The sequence below is a fragment of the Musca autumnalis genome, unplaced genomic scaffold (assembly GCF_047663935.1).
Source record: "Musca autumnalis isolate F117 unplaced genomic scaffold, ASM4766393v1 scaffold_3, whole genome shotgun sequence".
Taxonomy (NCBI): Eukaryota; Metazoa; Arthropoda; class Insecta; order Diptera; family Muscidae; genus Musca; species Musca autumnalis.
Genome location: NW_027411866.1, coordinates 26,491,136 through 26,503,802, shown reverse-complemented (window position 1 = coordinate 26,503,802; position 12,667 = coordinate 26,491,136). Strand labels below are relative to the sequence as shown.

General features: G+C 35.8%; 2 protein-coding genes across 2 annotated transcripts; one reads left to right on the top strand and one right to left on the bottom strand.

The window, feature by feature from the left end:
• The first annotated feature begins 63 nt into the window (after positions 1 to 63).
• Positions 64 to 2,558, top strand: LOC141396896 (box C/D snoRNA protein 1). Its single transcript, XM_073972616.1, has 4 exons — positions 64 to 241; positions 1,312 to 1,915; positions 1,976 to 2,141; positions 2,206 to 2,558. The coding sequence occupies exons 1-4, from the start codon at positions 72 to 74 to the stop codon at positions 2,508 to 2,510; spliced, it is 1,245 nt and encodes a 414-aa protein (XP_073828717.1). The 5' UTR covers positions 64 to 71; the 3' UTR covers positions 2,511 to 2,558.
• A 559-nt stretch (positions 2,559 to 3,117) lies between these two features.
• Sec22 (vesicle-trafficking protein SEC22) lies at positions 3,118 to 7,223 on the bottom strand. Its single transcript, XM_073972617.1, has 5 exons — positions 6,612 to 7,223; positions 6,443 to 6,552; positions 6,128 to 6,383; positions 3,875 to 3,920; positions 3,118 to 3,814 (listed from the first exon to the last, which is right to left on the bottom strand). The coding sequence occupies exons 1-5, from the start codon at positions 6,684 to 6,686 to the stop codon at positions 3,666 to 3,668; spliced, it is 636 nt and encodes a 211-aa protein (XP_073828718.1). The 5' UTR covers positions 6,687 to 7,223; the 3' UTR covers positions 3,118 to 3,665.
• Positions 7,224 to 12,667: the final 5,444 nt, after the last annotated feature.

Sequence of the window (12,667 nt, the reverse complement as noted above, 5' to 3'; positions counted from 1 at the left end):
TGTAAGCTCAAATTTTCTAGTCTCGACTTCAACTGATAAGAATCAATTACAAAAATCACTTTGTTTCAACTATGAAACGTTCGTGCAGTACTACTTCGGATGACTCGGAAGAGGAGATAATTGTTGTTAAAAAGAAACCACATCAAGATGCTGCGAGTAAAATCGATTTGAGAATAAATGAGGAATCAATAAGTGATACAGATGAAGATGATGATGATGAGGAGCACATAACCGAAGGAAGGTATGATTGATGCATTACCAAAGTTTATTTTAAATATTTCGGTTTAATTCTAGTTGTTCAAGAAAATACGCCCAAATATTCAAGTGGTATAAGTTGTGTTTAGGAGCATACCTCGGGTTGCTACGAAATAATAATATTCGTTCCTTTGGAGACTTTCTATGCTATATAAGCGCCCTTTGGAGGCCTTCTAAGAGATAGAAGCCTCCTTTGGAGGTCTTCTTTGCTATAGAAGCATCCTTTGGAGGCCTTCTATGCTATAGAAGCCTCCTTTGGAGGTTTCTATGCAATAGAAGCCTCCTTTGGAGGTCTTCTATGCAATAGAAGCCTCCTTTGGAGGCCTTCTATGCAACAGAAGCCTCCTTTGGAACCCTTCTATGCAATAGGGGCTTCCTATGGAAGCCTTCTATGCAATAGAAGCCTCCTTTGGAGGCCCTTATGCAATAGAAACCTCCTTTGGAGGCCTTCTATGCAATAGAAGCCTCCTTTGGAGGCCTTCTATACAATAGAAGCCTCCTATGGAGGCCTTCTATACAATAGAAGCCTCCTTTGGAGGGCCTTTTATACAATAGAAGCCTCCTTTGGAGGGCCTTTTATACAATAGAAACCTCCTTTGGAGGCCTTCTATACAATAGAAGCCTCCTTTGGAGGCCTTCTATACAATTGAAGCCTCCTTTGGATGCCTTCTATACAATAGAAGCCTCCTTTGGAGGCCTTTTATACAATAGAAGCCTCCTTTGGAGGCCTTCTATACAATAGAAGCCTCCTTTGGAGGGCCTTCTATACAATAGAAGCCTCCTTTGGAGGCGTTTTATATAATAGAAGCTTCCTTTGGAGGCCTTCTATACAATAGAAGCCTCCTTTGGAGGCCTTTCATATAATAGAAGCCTCCTATGGAGACCTATACAATAGAAGCTTCCTTTGGAGGCCTTCTATACAATCTGAGTGGTGCCCTAGAACACGATTCATTCCATATTTCACGGGTTCCAAGTCACGGTCATAACAACAACATTTCTACTAAACCCGATTTCCTCTCAAATTAATCATCATAACTTCTTATTTACCTCTCTCAGATCCAGTTCAAATTTTCCCACCCGTTTGGGTAAATGTGAAGTATGTGCCGCCCACGAAGCTCGCTATACCTGTCCAAAATGTGAAGTGAAAACCTGCTGTCTGAATTGTGTACGCATACACAAGAAAGAACTGGAATGTGATGGTATACGTGATCGTACCAAATTTATACCCCTCAAAGAAATGACCAAAATGGACTTTATGAGTGATTATTATTTTCTCGAAGAATGTACACGATATGTAGAAGATCGCAAGGTAGATCGTGTTAAACGTTATACCCGTTTCAATACAGAACTCCCCGTGCATCTCTATCGTCTACGGCAAGCGGCAAAGGAGCGGAAATGTACTCTAAAGATTTTAATACAAAATTTTGCACGTCACAAAGAGAATACCACATATTACGATTGGAAAACCAAGAAAATATGGTGGCGTATTAAATGGGTGTTTGTTAATGCAGGGAATTTGTGTTATGTGGATGAAAAGTGTTTGGAGGATGAGTATTTGAGAGATTTACTCAAGAAATATGTGGATAAAGACTGTGTCGAACCGGTGGTGGAGAAAAAGAAATTGGAATTCTATCAAAGTAAGGGGGTCCAGGGTTTAAAGGTGAGTTTTTTGTGTATAGTCTAAATATTTTTTAGGTTATATTAAAAATTCATTTTTTAGGTTATGTTAAAATCTGAAGGCATCAAGGGTTGCAAAAATCGTTATTATCTATTGGATGTAAATAAAACCCTTAGAAGCAACTTGAAAAACAAAACCTTGGTGGAATATCCTTTTATATATGTCAGCTATGAAGATGATCCTTGTGGCTTTGAAATCATTGATTCAGGCAAGACTTACCATCATCACTCCTTAAATCTTTGCTTATTTAAAGTTGCCTTCTTTGTTTTTAGATGAAGATGTTGAAACGGAGACAAAACAACATCAAGATCAGCTGGAACAATATCGCAAAGCTGCCTTAGAGAAACAAAAACGCCAACAACAAGCTGGTTCAGAGGATGATGACGAGGAAGAGGGGGATCTTGCTAAGGATGCCGAAACTTTGGCAAAACTGCAAGCAGAAAACAGACGCAAGGAACGTCGGCGTAAACGTGAAGAATATGAAAAGCAACAAAGTAACAACTTCCTTTTTACCGATGAACAATTAATGGAGGCATTATCTTCTTCGACAGAAGATGAAGAGGGGGAAGGTTCCTAAATTTTGCTTAGTTTTATACAAAGACAATAAAGTTGATATAAGAACATATGCAACAAGTTTTGACTTGTGTCTCGACTACCAGATCAATGTCCATTATATAGCCTCCATTATATGGAATTTTTTAAGTTTCAAAACACTCAACAAATTTGGGTGCAACATGGTTGTTAGAGGGTAAAGACTCTTTGAAAAACATAGGACTACATTCTCAATGTTGCTTTGCTTCATAGCGCAAATCCAAAATGTTATCAGAAGCTTGTGTTTTCTATTCAAATCCAATAAATCTCGAAGCCTTAATTATCCTTTACATGTTTGAAGTAATAGCTCTGTTCTTTTACGTGGAAGAATCTTCAAGTTTTGCCACTTTTTACTCGAAAAGCGTTCCTTTACTTCAGACACCATACAATTCATATGTGAGCAGTTTACAACTTTTACTACTTTTGCCGGTTTTAACATTTTCAAAAGTAAAGGAACAGAATGTTAAATAGCTGTTGTATGTTTACATTTCAGTAGGGTTGCCATGCTTTGCATTAAAAGTTTGGTTAAAAATCCATAATACAAAAATTCTGAACAAAATTGACCATAATTTTCCCAAAATCGATACAAATTATTTTAAATTTGTTATATTTTTTCTCTTATTTCTCCTTCTTTATTATTTCACCTATTTTTAAATTTAAATTATGTCTTATTTTTTTCTCATTTATAAAAAAAAAGAATCATTTTCGTTTTACCAACACACATAAAGAAAGATACAAGATGTTTTTATATATAAAAAAAGAAACAAACAATACAAAAAACATATACATATATAATAAGAGGATAGAGTGGAAAATGTGATAAGTGTTTTCACGTTCAAGGAAATCTACACTTGGGCCTTAAAAACTAATCTATAATAATTTATGAAACAAAAAACATAATTCATAAATTGTTATAAATTATTTCCAAAAATCCTTGCTAGTGTTTTTTTTTCTGGTTACAAATAAATTATAAAGTGCGGGGGTTTCGTTACATTCCAGTTGCAATTGTGGTTGTAGTTTTTACACTAAATATACATATAACATATATTATTGGTGTTATATATGTATATATATTTTTTTTAAATAGTTGATATCTATTGCCTTGGATGCCTCATGATGTCCAGTTTTGTTGTTTTTACTATTACAAAACCCAAAAGTATAAAATAAATACTATAACAACAATGCCGGCAGCAGCTGCTTTAACATACATTGATTTACGATTTAAATAGGTGGCATCTTTTTTATATTTCTGGGACATCATGGAAAGATTTTGGGTTTTTGTATCGAGTTCTGAAAAACAGAGAAACAAATTAATATTTCTAATTAAAATGGAAAAAAGAGTAACTATACCTGATAAAACTGTACCACGTTGCAGGACATCATCGATGTTTTGAACCTAAAAGAAATAAAATTGAAATTAAAAAATCAAACACTAATGAGACATAAGCGCGACGATTTTTACATAATAAGAATTTTTGCGATAAAAAGTGTTGTCGATCAAAACTTTTCCCATGGAAATAGTTGTCGATAACAACTTTTTCCATGGAAATAGTTGTCGAACAAAACTTTTCCCATGGAAATAGTTGTCGATAACAACTTTTCCCATGGAAATAGTTGTCGATAACAACTTTTCCCATGGAAATAGTTTTCGATAACAACTTTTCCCATTGAAATAGTTGTCGATAACAACTTTTCCCAAGGAAATAGTTGTCGATAACAACTTTTCCCATGGATAACAATGTATTTGTCGATAACAGCGTTTCATATGGAAATAGTTGTCGATTAACAAGTTTGTTGTCGACAACAACTTTTCCCATGGAAATAGTTGCCGATAACAACTTTTCCCATGGAAATAGTTGTCGATAACAATTTTTCCCATGGAAATAGTTGTCGATAACAACTTTTTCCATGGAAATAGTTGTCGACCAAAACTTTTCCCATGGAAATAGTTGTCGATAACAACTTTTTCCATGGAAATAGTTGTCGATAACAACTTTCCTATGAAAATAGTTGTCGGTAACAACTTTTAACATGGAAATATTTGCCGATAACATTTTTTTCCCATGGAAATAGTTGTCGATAACAACTTTTCCCATGGAAATAGTTGTCGATAACAACCTTACCATGGATAGTTGTCGATAACAACTGGAAATAGTTGTCGATAACAACTTTTTCTATGAAAATAGTTGTCGATAACAACTTTTCCATGCAAAAGGTTGTCGATTACAACTTTTCCCATGGAAATAATTGTCGATAACAACTTTTCCCATGGAAATAGTTGTCGATAACAACTTTTCCCATGGAAATAGTAGTCGATAACAACTTTCCCATGGAAATAGTTGTCGATAACAAGTTTTCCCATGGAAATAGTTGTCGATAACAACTTTTCCCATGGAAATAGTTGTCGATAACAATTTTTCCCATGGAAATAGTTGTCGATAACAAATTTTCCCATGGAAATAGTTGTCGACAAAAACTTTTCGCATCGAGATAGTTGTCGATAACATCATTTCCAATGGAATAGTTGTAGATAACAACTTTTCCCATTGATAAAAACGATAAAAACTTTTTCCATGGAAATAGATGTCGATAACAACTTTTCCTATGGAGAAATATGTCGATAAGAACTTTCCGTAGGAAAATAGTGGTCGATAACTTTTCCCATGAAAATAGTTGTCGATTATAACTTTTCTCGTGAAAAGAGTTGTCGATTAATCGATTTTTCTATAAAAAAAAGTTGTCTATTAAAATGTCTCTATAAAAAAGTTGTCGATTACAATTTTTCTCTATAGAAAAGTTGTTGATTACTACTTTTCTCTATAGAAATTTTGACGATTACTGCTCTGGAACCTGCAAGAAGCTACTATTTTTTACTACTATAACATTTTTACTTTATGTTATCGAAAAAATAGTAAAAGTTAGTAGATTCTTGCAGTACTGGGACAGACCAAATTTTTCTCTATAGAAAAGTTGTCGATTAAAATTTTCCTCTATAGAAAAGTTGTCGATTACAACTTTCTACTATAGAAAGTTGTCGATAACAAAATATCTCTATAGAAAAGTTTCCGATAGCAATTTTCTCAGTTTTATAAAAAGAGGTATCGAAACTTTGGCTTAAGATGAGTTTAAGCATTAAGCTCGGATCGATACCAAATTTTTTCCACAGGTAGGTCTCGTTACCCTGATCACAAATATATATAACATTTTTTGCGTAAGTCCATACTTCTCGAGATATGGGCCTCCGAAGTTCCGAAAATTCCCTTGTTAAATGTCGGCTACTTAGAGAAAAATTTTAATTTAAAAGAATATGTTGCTCCCGTTCCCTAGATTGGTTCCTGTCCATAGCAAAAAGTCTTAAAACCCCGGCCGAAGGCCGGCTATATAAAAAAAAAATATAATTTTTTCCGAGCTTAATGCTTAAACTCAACTTGCTCCGAAACTTTTTTAATAGAAATCTTCGTTTATAAATTCGAGGTTCTACCGTTTTTTTTCGTTACTGAGCCATTTGTGGACTTTGTTCGTACATTGAAACGCATTAATAACCATATAAAAGACATTAAATGTTGAATGACAGTGACTAATTTTCCTTTGTCTCTTACTCACCATTATCCTCTGGACATCCTGCAATTGTGTATTAATTGTATTTATATTACGTCTACGATCGGTCAATTGTTTCTTCGCTTTTTGTATGTAAACATCAAATTCTATAAAAGCATAAGGTCTTGTCACGGAATTCACTTTACGGCCATAATTTGCATGAAATTCTTGGGCCAAATCTTCTAGATAATTAAACGCCAAACGTTTCGAGTACATTTTATCCACCATTACCAAATAGCAAACATCATTTTCTATTAAATAACTAAAAGCAGAAAAAAGTAAAGCATTAAAAGCGTAACAATGGACAAGGATCATACTCACTGGAATAAATATGGACCGGTTTCTATGCTACATCTGCTAGGTGAGTGGGAGCCCAATTTGCGGAATAACATTTTAGCTTGGTTTTGATACTCCATAATGCTGCGCCCGGTCTAAAAGTAAAAAAGGGATTATAAACAGGAGCAATATTCGCATTTCATCACTTCATTACCTGTTCATCATCTTGCATGGAACCCACTAATGGAAGACCATCTATAACTCGAGCTATCATCGTTAGCAATGCCATTGTTTATGTCCTGTTTTTTTTTTTTTTGCTCCTCTGCCTATAGTCGTTTCAAATGTTTTGCTTCCACCACTTATGTCAAGTTCTCTTCCAGACTGCCTTTTAGCAGTTCTTTGCCTCCTCTTCGTTTCGTGGGGAAGAGAATGTATTTCGTAATATTGTTGTGATGTTGCGTTTGTATTATGAAATTTGCAAATTCCCTTTTAGAAGGAAAACATTTATTAATTAATAGCACAAATTTTCAATGAACTGGGCAACACGTCAGCTACGTCAACAAAAAAAGTCAAAAGTTTTGACTCAAAACTATGAACTGTCAAAGCGTACAAGTGGTAATTAGTGTAACGTAACGCAAGGCAGGAGGAATTTGCAATTACACGAATCATCTGTTTTACGTAACAAAAGCAAAAAGCGTTCTATTTTCGCAAAATTTTAATTTTTAAATAAGGTGAAAAATTGGCAAATGATGGATTAATGGTGAGGAACATGATGAAATAATATACATTGGATACATTGGAGTGGAGTGCTTAAGGCCGTTAAGGCCTGGGTACATAAGCAGCTTTGCCTAAAGGCCTGCGTACATAAGCTGCTTTGCCTGATTGCCTTGCTTACCTGCTTCATTTCTGACGTAATAAAAATAATACAATAAAGACGAAATTTCGAACTGGGTTGCCATCAGTTGGAAATTGGGTCGGCGTTCTTTGTTCTTTTATTTTTTTATTGAAGCAGCAAAGCAAGGCAATCAGGCAAAGCAGCTTATGTACGCAGGCCTTAATTGCCTTGCTTTCCTGCTTCATTTTTGACATAATAAAAATAAAAGAATAAAGAAGGCCGAGCAAATTTCGAACTGGGTTGCCCTTTTCTGTTTTATTCTTTTATTAAAAGCAGGCAAGGTAGCAGGCACGGTAGCTTATGTACCTAGGCCTTTACTCTATCAGCTCCTCACTTCATTTTTTCGTTTGCAACTCTCGACGTTTCCATGGGGCTCATTCTGTTTCTATAAAAATGTGAAATGAAAACTTTTATAAAGGTAACAACTGTCAAATGAAAAAAAAATATAAAGGAAATATTTTTCATTTCAAATTTTCATAGAACAAGAATCCAGACCCAGAACTAAAAAGTTTTTACAATAGTTGTGTTCCCTTAGTCGAAGGTCACGCTAGAAGGGTTAAATAAGCGTTCCACAATCGACTTCCGCACTTCATGAAATTCCAGTATGGGAGAACTCGATCTAAATACGCCTATTAAAACGCATTTTTTTCACGAAACTCTCTAGTCTGACTTAAGGCCTGGGTACATAACCTGCCACGCCTGATTGCCTTGCTTTCCTGCTTCATTTCTGAATAAAAATAAAAGAATAAAGAAGGCCGAGCAAATTTCGAACTGGTCTGCCCTTTTCTTTTTTATACCATGTTTACATTTACGAAATCCACTCGACTTCAACTGCCAATTTCATTGCTCAAGCGTCAAATGAAATCCAATTGATTTCAGATGAGTTTTCATTTATGTCAGAAATGAAGCAGAAAAGCAAGGCAACCAGGCGAGGCAGCTTATGTACCCAGGTCTTTATTCTTTTATCAGAAGCAAGCAAGGTAAGCAGACAAGGTAGCTTATGTACCCCTTTACGTTTACGTGCCTGAGGTTACCAATTTTACCATCTCTTACCATTTTCAACCTGTAGTGGGATTCAGTAACTCATTTTTGCTGTTGTCGATAATTGTCGGTAAAATGAAAATGCTTATAATTTCGATAATTACCAAAATTTTTCGGTAAGTTTACGATGAATAAAAAGTAGTCGCTAGCCTCTACCGACACAAACAGCGATGCCAACTTTTCTTTATGTTTTTAGTCATAATTTTGCGATTTAATTTTACCGATTTTTGTCGGTAACAGCAAAAATGAGTTACAGAATCCCACTACTGCAAAGCATGCCTCGACCCCAAAAAATATTAAAACTGAAAGCTATTTTTAAGAGAGAGTGTGCATATATGGATTTCTCTGCTACCACTGGCTGCCAGACAAAGCCCGAATTCACACGTACACATTTTTCGGTAAAGTAAACAGAGTTTTTTGCCTTATGGCCTAGGTACATTACCTGCCTCGCCAGGTTGCCTTGCTTTCCTACTTCATTTCTGACATAATAAAAATAAAAGAATAAAGAAGAAAAGGTCAAATTAGAAAACACAATGACTTTTGTTGCTTGCTTCACGCTCAATTTCATCTAAATGAATAAAGACCAGATACTACCTAATTCAAATGCGATTTAAGATTTCTTTATTCCTTTACACAAATCCAGGCTTCGATAAGCGTGAATTTCTCGTTGTGTTCTCAACTTAAAGGTGAGAATAAAATGAGAAATTCAGGCTTATTCAAGCGTCAATTTCTGTAAAAGAACAAGTAAAAAAAGTATCAGTCGGCTTGGCCGACAGAGATATACCCTCAGCCTGTGTGTATTGAAACAATTTTTTCCCATAAAACGTAGGTATTTAGAGAGTTTTAAAAATTTTGAACGCATCAACCGACAAATATGTTGATTAGATTAAAGAGCAGAAGTTTTGCGGGGGAATTACTTAAAAGAATGGATCGACATTGACCATTATGGAAGTCGATCTCCAGCCACTACATACGTTGCCATAGGGGGGGTTTTACTCCCTTTGGGCTGTCTGCTTAAGAAGTGTGGCTTTGTCCCAGAAAAAACTTTTACCATCATAATTGAGGCAGCGAATGCAAGTTGCTTCAACAAAAATAAAAGTGATTCGATAGCAGGTCTTAAAGTGAACTTATCCGAAATTTTGTTTGGGAGGTACTGGATGAAGTGGACAAATATAGTCCATATTTGGACCTGATCTACATCTCGTAGACATATTAAGATGTGTTAAGTATGGACCAATTCGGCCACTCCCTTCAAAAGTTACCGTACGAATAATTTTTCCGAATATTTTTGATATTTTGTGGGGGAGGTACCTGAAGGAGTGGACCGATATGGCTTATCTTCGAACTTAAACTATGTTTGGACAAAATATTACTAAGGCCAAAACTTGGACCCAATCAGCAGATCCGCTGGAGAGTTATCTTGCGCTCCAACCACCCAACACGGTGTCATAGGGATTTTGTGAAACTTTCAAGCTATTTTCTTAGGAAGTTTGGACTTGCCCCTGCTGAAACTTGTACCGTCGTATGGGGGGCAGTGAATACAAGTTGCTAAAATAAAAACCAAAGCGATTCGAGAGCAGGTCCTAAACTGAACTTATCCGAAATTTTGTGTGGGAGGTACCCGAAGTGGTGTAGACCTATTGAGCCCATACTGGAACCTCATCTAAGTCTGGTACATATTTGACGATGAGCAAAGTATGAACCAAATCGGTTACCCCCTTAAAGAGTTATCGTGCGCACAAATTTTCCGAACTTTTTCGAACTTTTGTGGGGGAGGTACCGGAAGGAGTGGACCGATATAGCCCATCTTCGAACTTAAACTTAGTTTGGGCAAAATATTACGAAAGCCAAAATTTTAACCGAATCGGTTCATCGGTTCGAGAGTTATCGTGCGCTCCAGCCAGCAAGACAGACAGACGGACGGACATAGCTAGATCGACTCCAAATTGTCTGAAACACATTTCGTCCAAACATACTTGGGGTCTAAAACCATTATTTCGATGAGGCACATTTTCATCGTATCAAAGTGTATATACCCTCCTTAGCCTAAAGGCTGAGGGTATAAAAAAGAAATGCATTTTATTCTTTTGCATGAAATTGAGCGTGAAGTAAGCGGCATATTTCATTGTGTTTGCACCTTAAGTCCTGAAGGTAGAAACACAATGACTTTTGTTGCTTGATTCACGCTCAATTTCAAGTAATACCCCGTTTATATATAACCGGATTTAACAAACCGACTGGGTTTTAAATGTCAATTCCATTGCTTATATTTCAAACAAATCCTCTCAAAGAAGGTTAACCCTGCAAAAAGCTCTAATATAAACAGCATATAAATGAATAAAGACCAGGTACTACCTAATTCAAATGCGATTTTGGGTTTATTTATTCCTTTACACAAATTTAGGCTTGTGCTAAGTTTACATTTACGAATTCCACTCGATTTCAACTGTCAATTCCATAGCTCAAACGTCAAATGAAATCTCATCTGGATTTCATTTGACGTTTAACATATGGATTTGACAGTTGAAATCGAGTGGATTTCGTAAATGTAAACCAAGCATTGGATAAGCATGAATTTCTCATTGTGTTCTCACCTTGAGTACATACATAAGCTGCCTCGCCTGCTTGCCTTGCTTAAGCCATGAGTACATAAGCTGCATCCCCTGCTTAACTTACTTGCTTCTGATAAAAGAATAAAAAAGAAATAGGGCAACCCAGTTCGAAATTTTCTCGGCCTCCTTTATTCTTTTATTTTTATTATGTCAGATATGAAGCAGGAAAGCAAGGCAAGCAGCCGAGGCAGCTTATGTACCCAGGCCTTTACTTCTGATACAAGAATAAAGAAAAAGGGCAACCAGTTTCGAAATTGGCTCGGCCTTCTTCATTCTTTTATTTTTTAATGTCAAAAATGAAGCAGGAATGCAAGGCAAGTAGGCGAGGCACCTTATGTACCCAGGCCTTTAAGTTTTTCATTTGTAGGTTAAATCTTGTAAACTTTTTTCTCGTTCGACCGAGAGAACCGAACCATACTAAAGGTAAGGTCACATTAGGCAAATACATATTTTCTCCAGTGACAGGCGCTTACTGAGAGCAAGTGCTCTTAACCCTGCGTTTACACATGACAGGACAGTTGAGTACATGTATTGATTGTCAAAACCCCAAAAAACTTGCCTGGGTGACGTGGACGCCTACGACTACAACTGCAAAAACAGTTGTAAAATTATGAATGAAAATTGTCAATTTCTTTTCGTTTTCAGTTTACATATTTTATTTTTGTTCATGTTCATTTGTTTTCAACACATTTCAATTATTATTTCACTTATTTTTACAAAAAATGTAAACAATTTGTTAACCCGACTGTCTGTGAAAAAACGATGGACAGCTGGGAGACAGCCGATAAATGTATGTATATGCTAGCAAATCAGAGTTGTATTTGCAGACAGACTGCCTTGTGTAAACGCCTAGTAAATAATGCATTGAAATTTATGCTCACTTGCACTCAGTGGGCGCACACTGTCTGTCGCTGGAGCATATATTTGCCTAATATGAACTTACCTTAAATTGTAAAAACACAATAAACGTTTGAAGGTAATTTTTGAAAAAAGAATAATTAAAAAAAATTAGTGCGTTCCAATACGGACCAATATCTATTTAACAGGTCACGTAAGTAGCACAACAACTCTATTTTGGCCGAAAATTCTTCAATATGTCAAAATGTTTGTTTACGTTTTCATACAATTTATTCACAATAGCAAAATATTTGACAGATTGAAACCAATCAGCTGGCCGTTTTACGCCACCTTATAATTTCATCATGATACGGACACATTCCAATTGGTTTATGTCATGGTAGAATTAGAAAGGTAGATGCATCGGCGAATTGCTACAACAAAGCAACTTTTTTTGTAATGTAAACTGTCAAAATTTTCGCCGAATGGTCTCTTGTTGTCTCTTTTTATCCCTTATGTTTGTCTATAAATTGTAGACATGCTATCTCTTACTTACCGAATCATATGGTTTTTTGTTTTTATTTTTCATGGCGAATTCCTAGTTTTTTGACGTTTTAGATTCGATCAGCTGGGCTGAGGCATCTACCTTTTTAATTGTACCATGGTTTATGTATTGCATGGTACAATAATACAGGTAGCATTATCATGCCAGCTGATGGTAACATAATGTGTCAATTGCATTGAATTGATGTCAAATTTTGACATCTTATGTTGCCAACAATTGCCGATGCGGCTACCTGTGTATTTGTACCATGATGTATTGTAAAATTCGTTTGTCACACAATCTAGTTACCTCTTATTAGATATGTACTAAGTAACCGATTA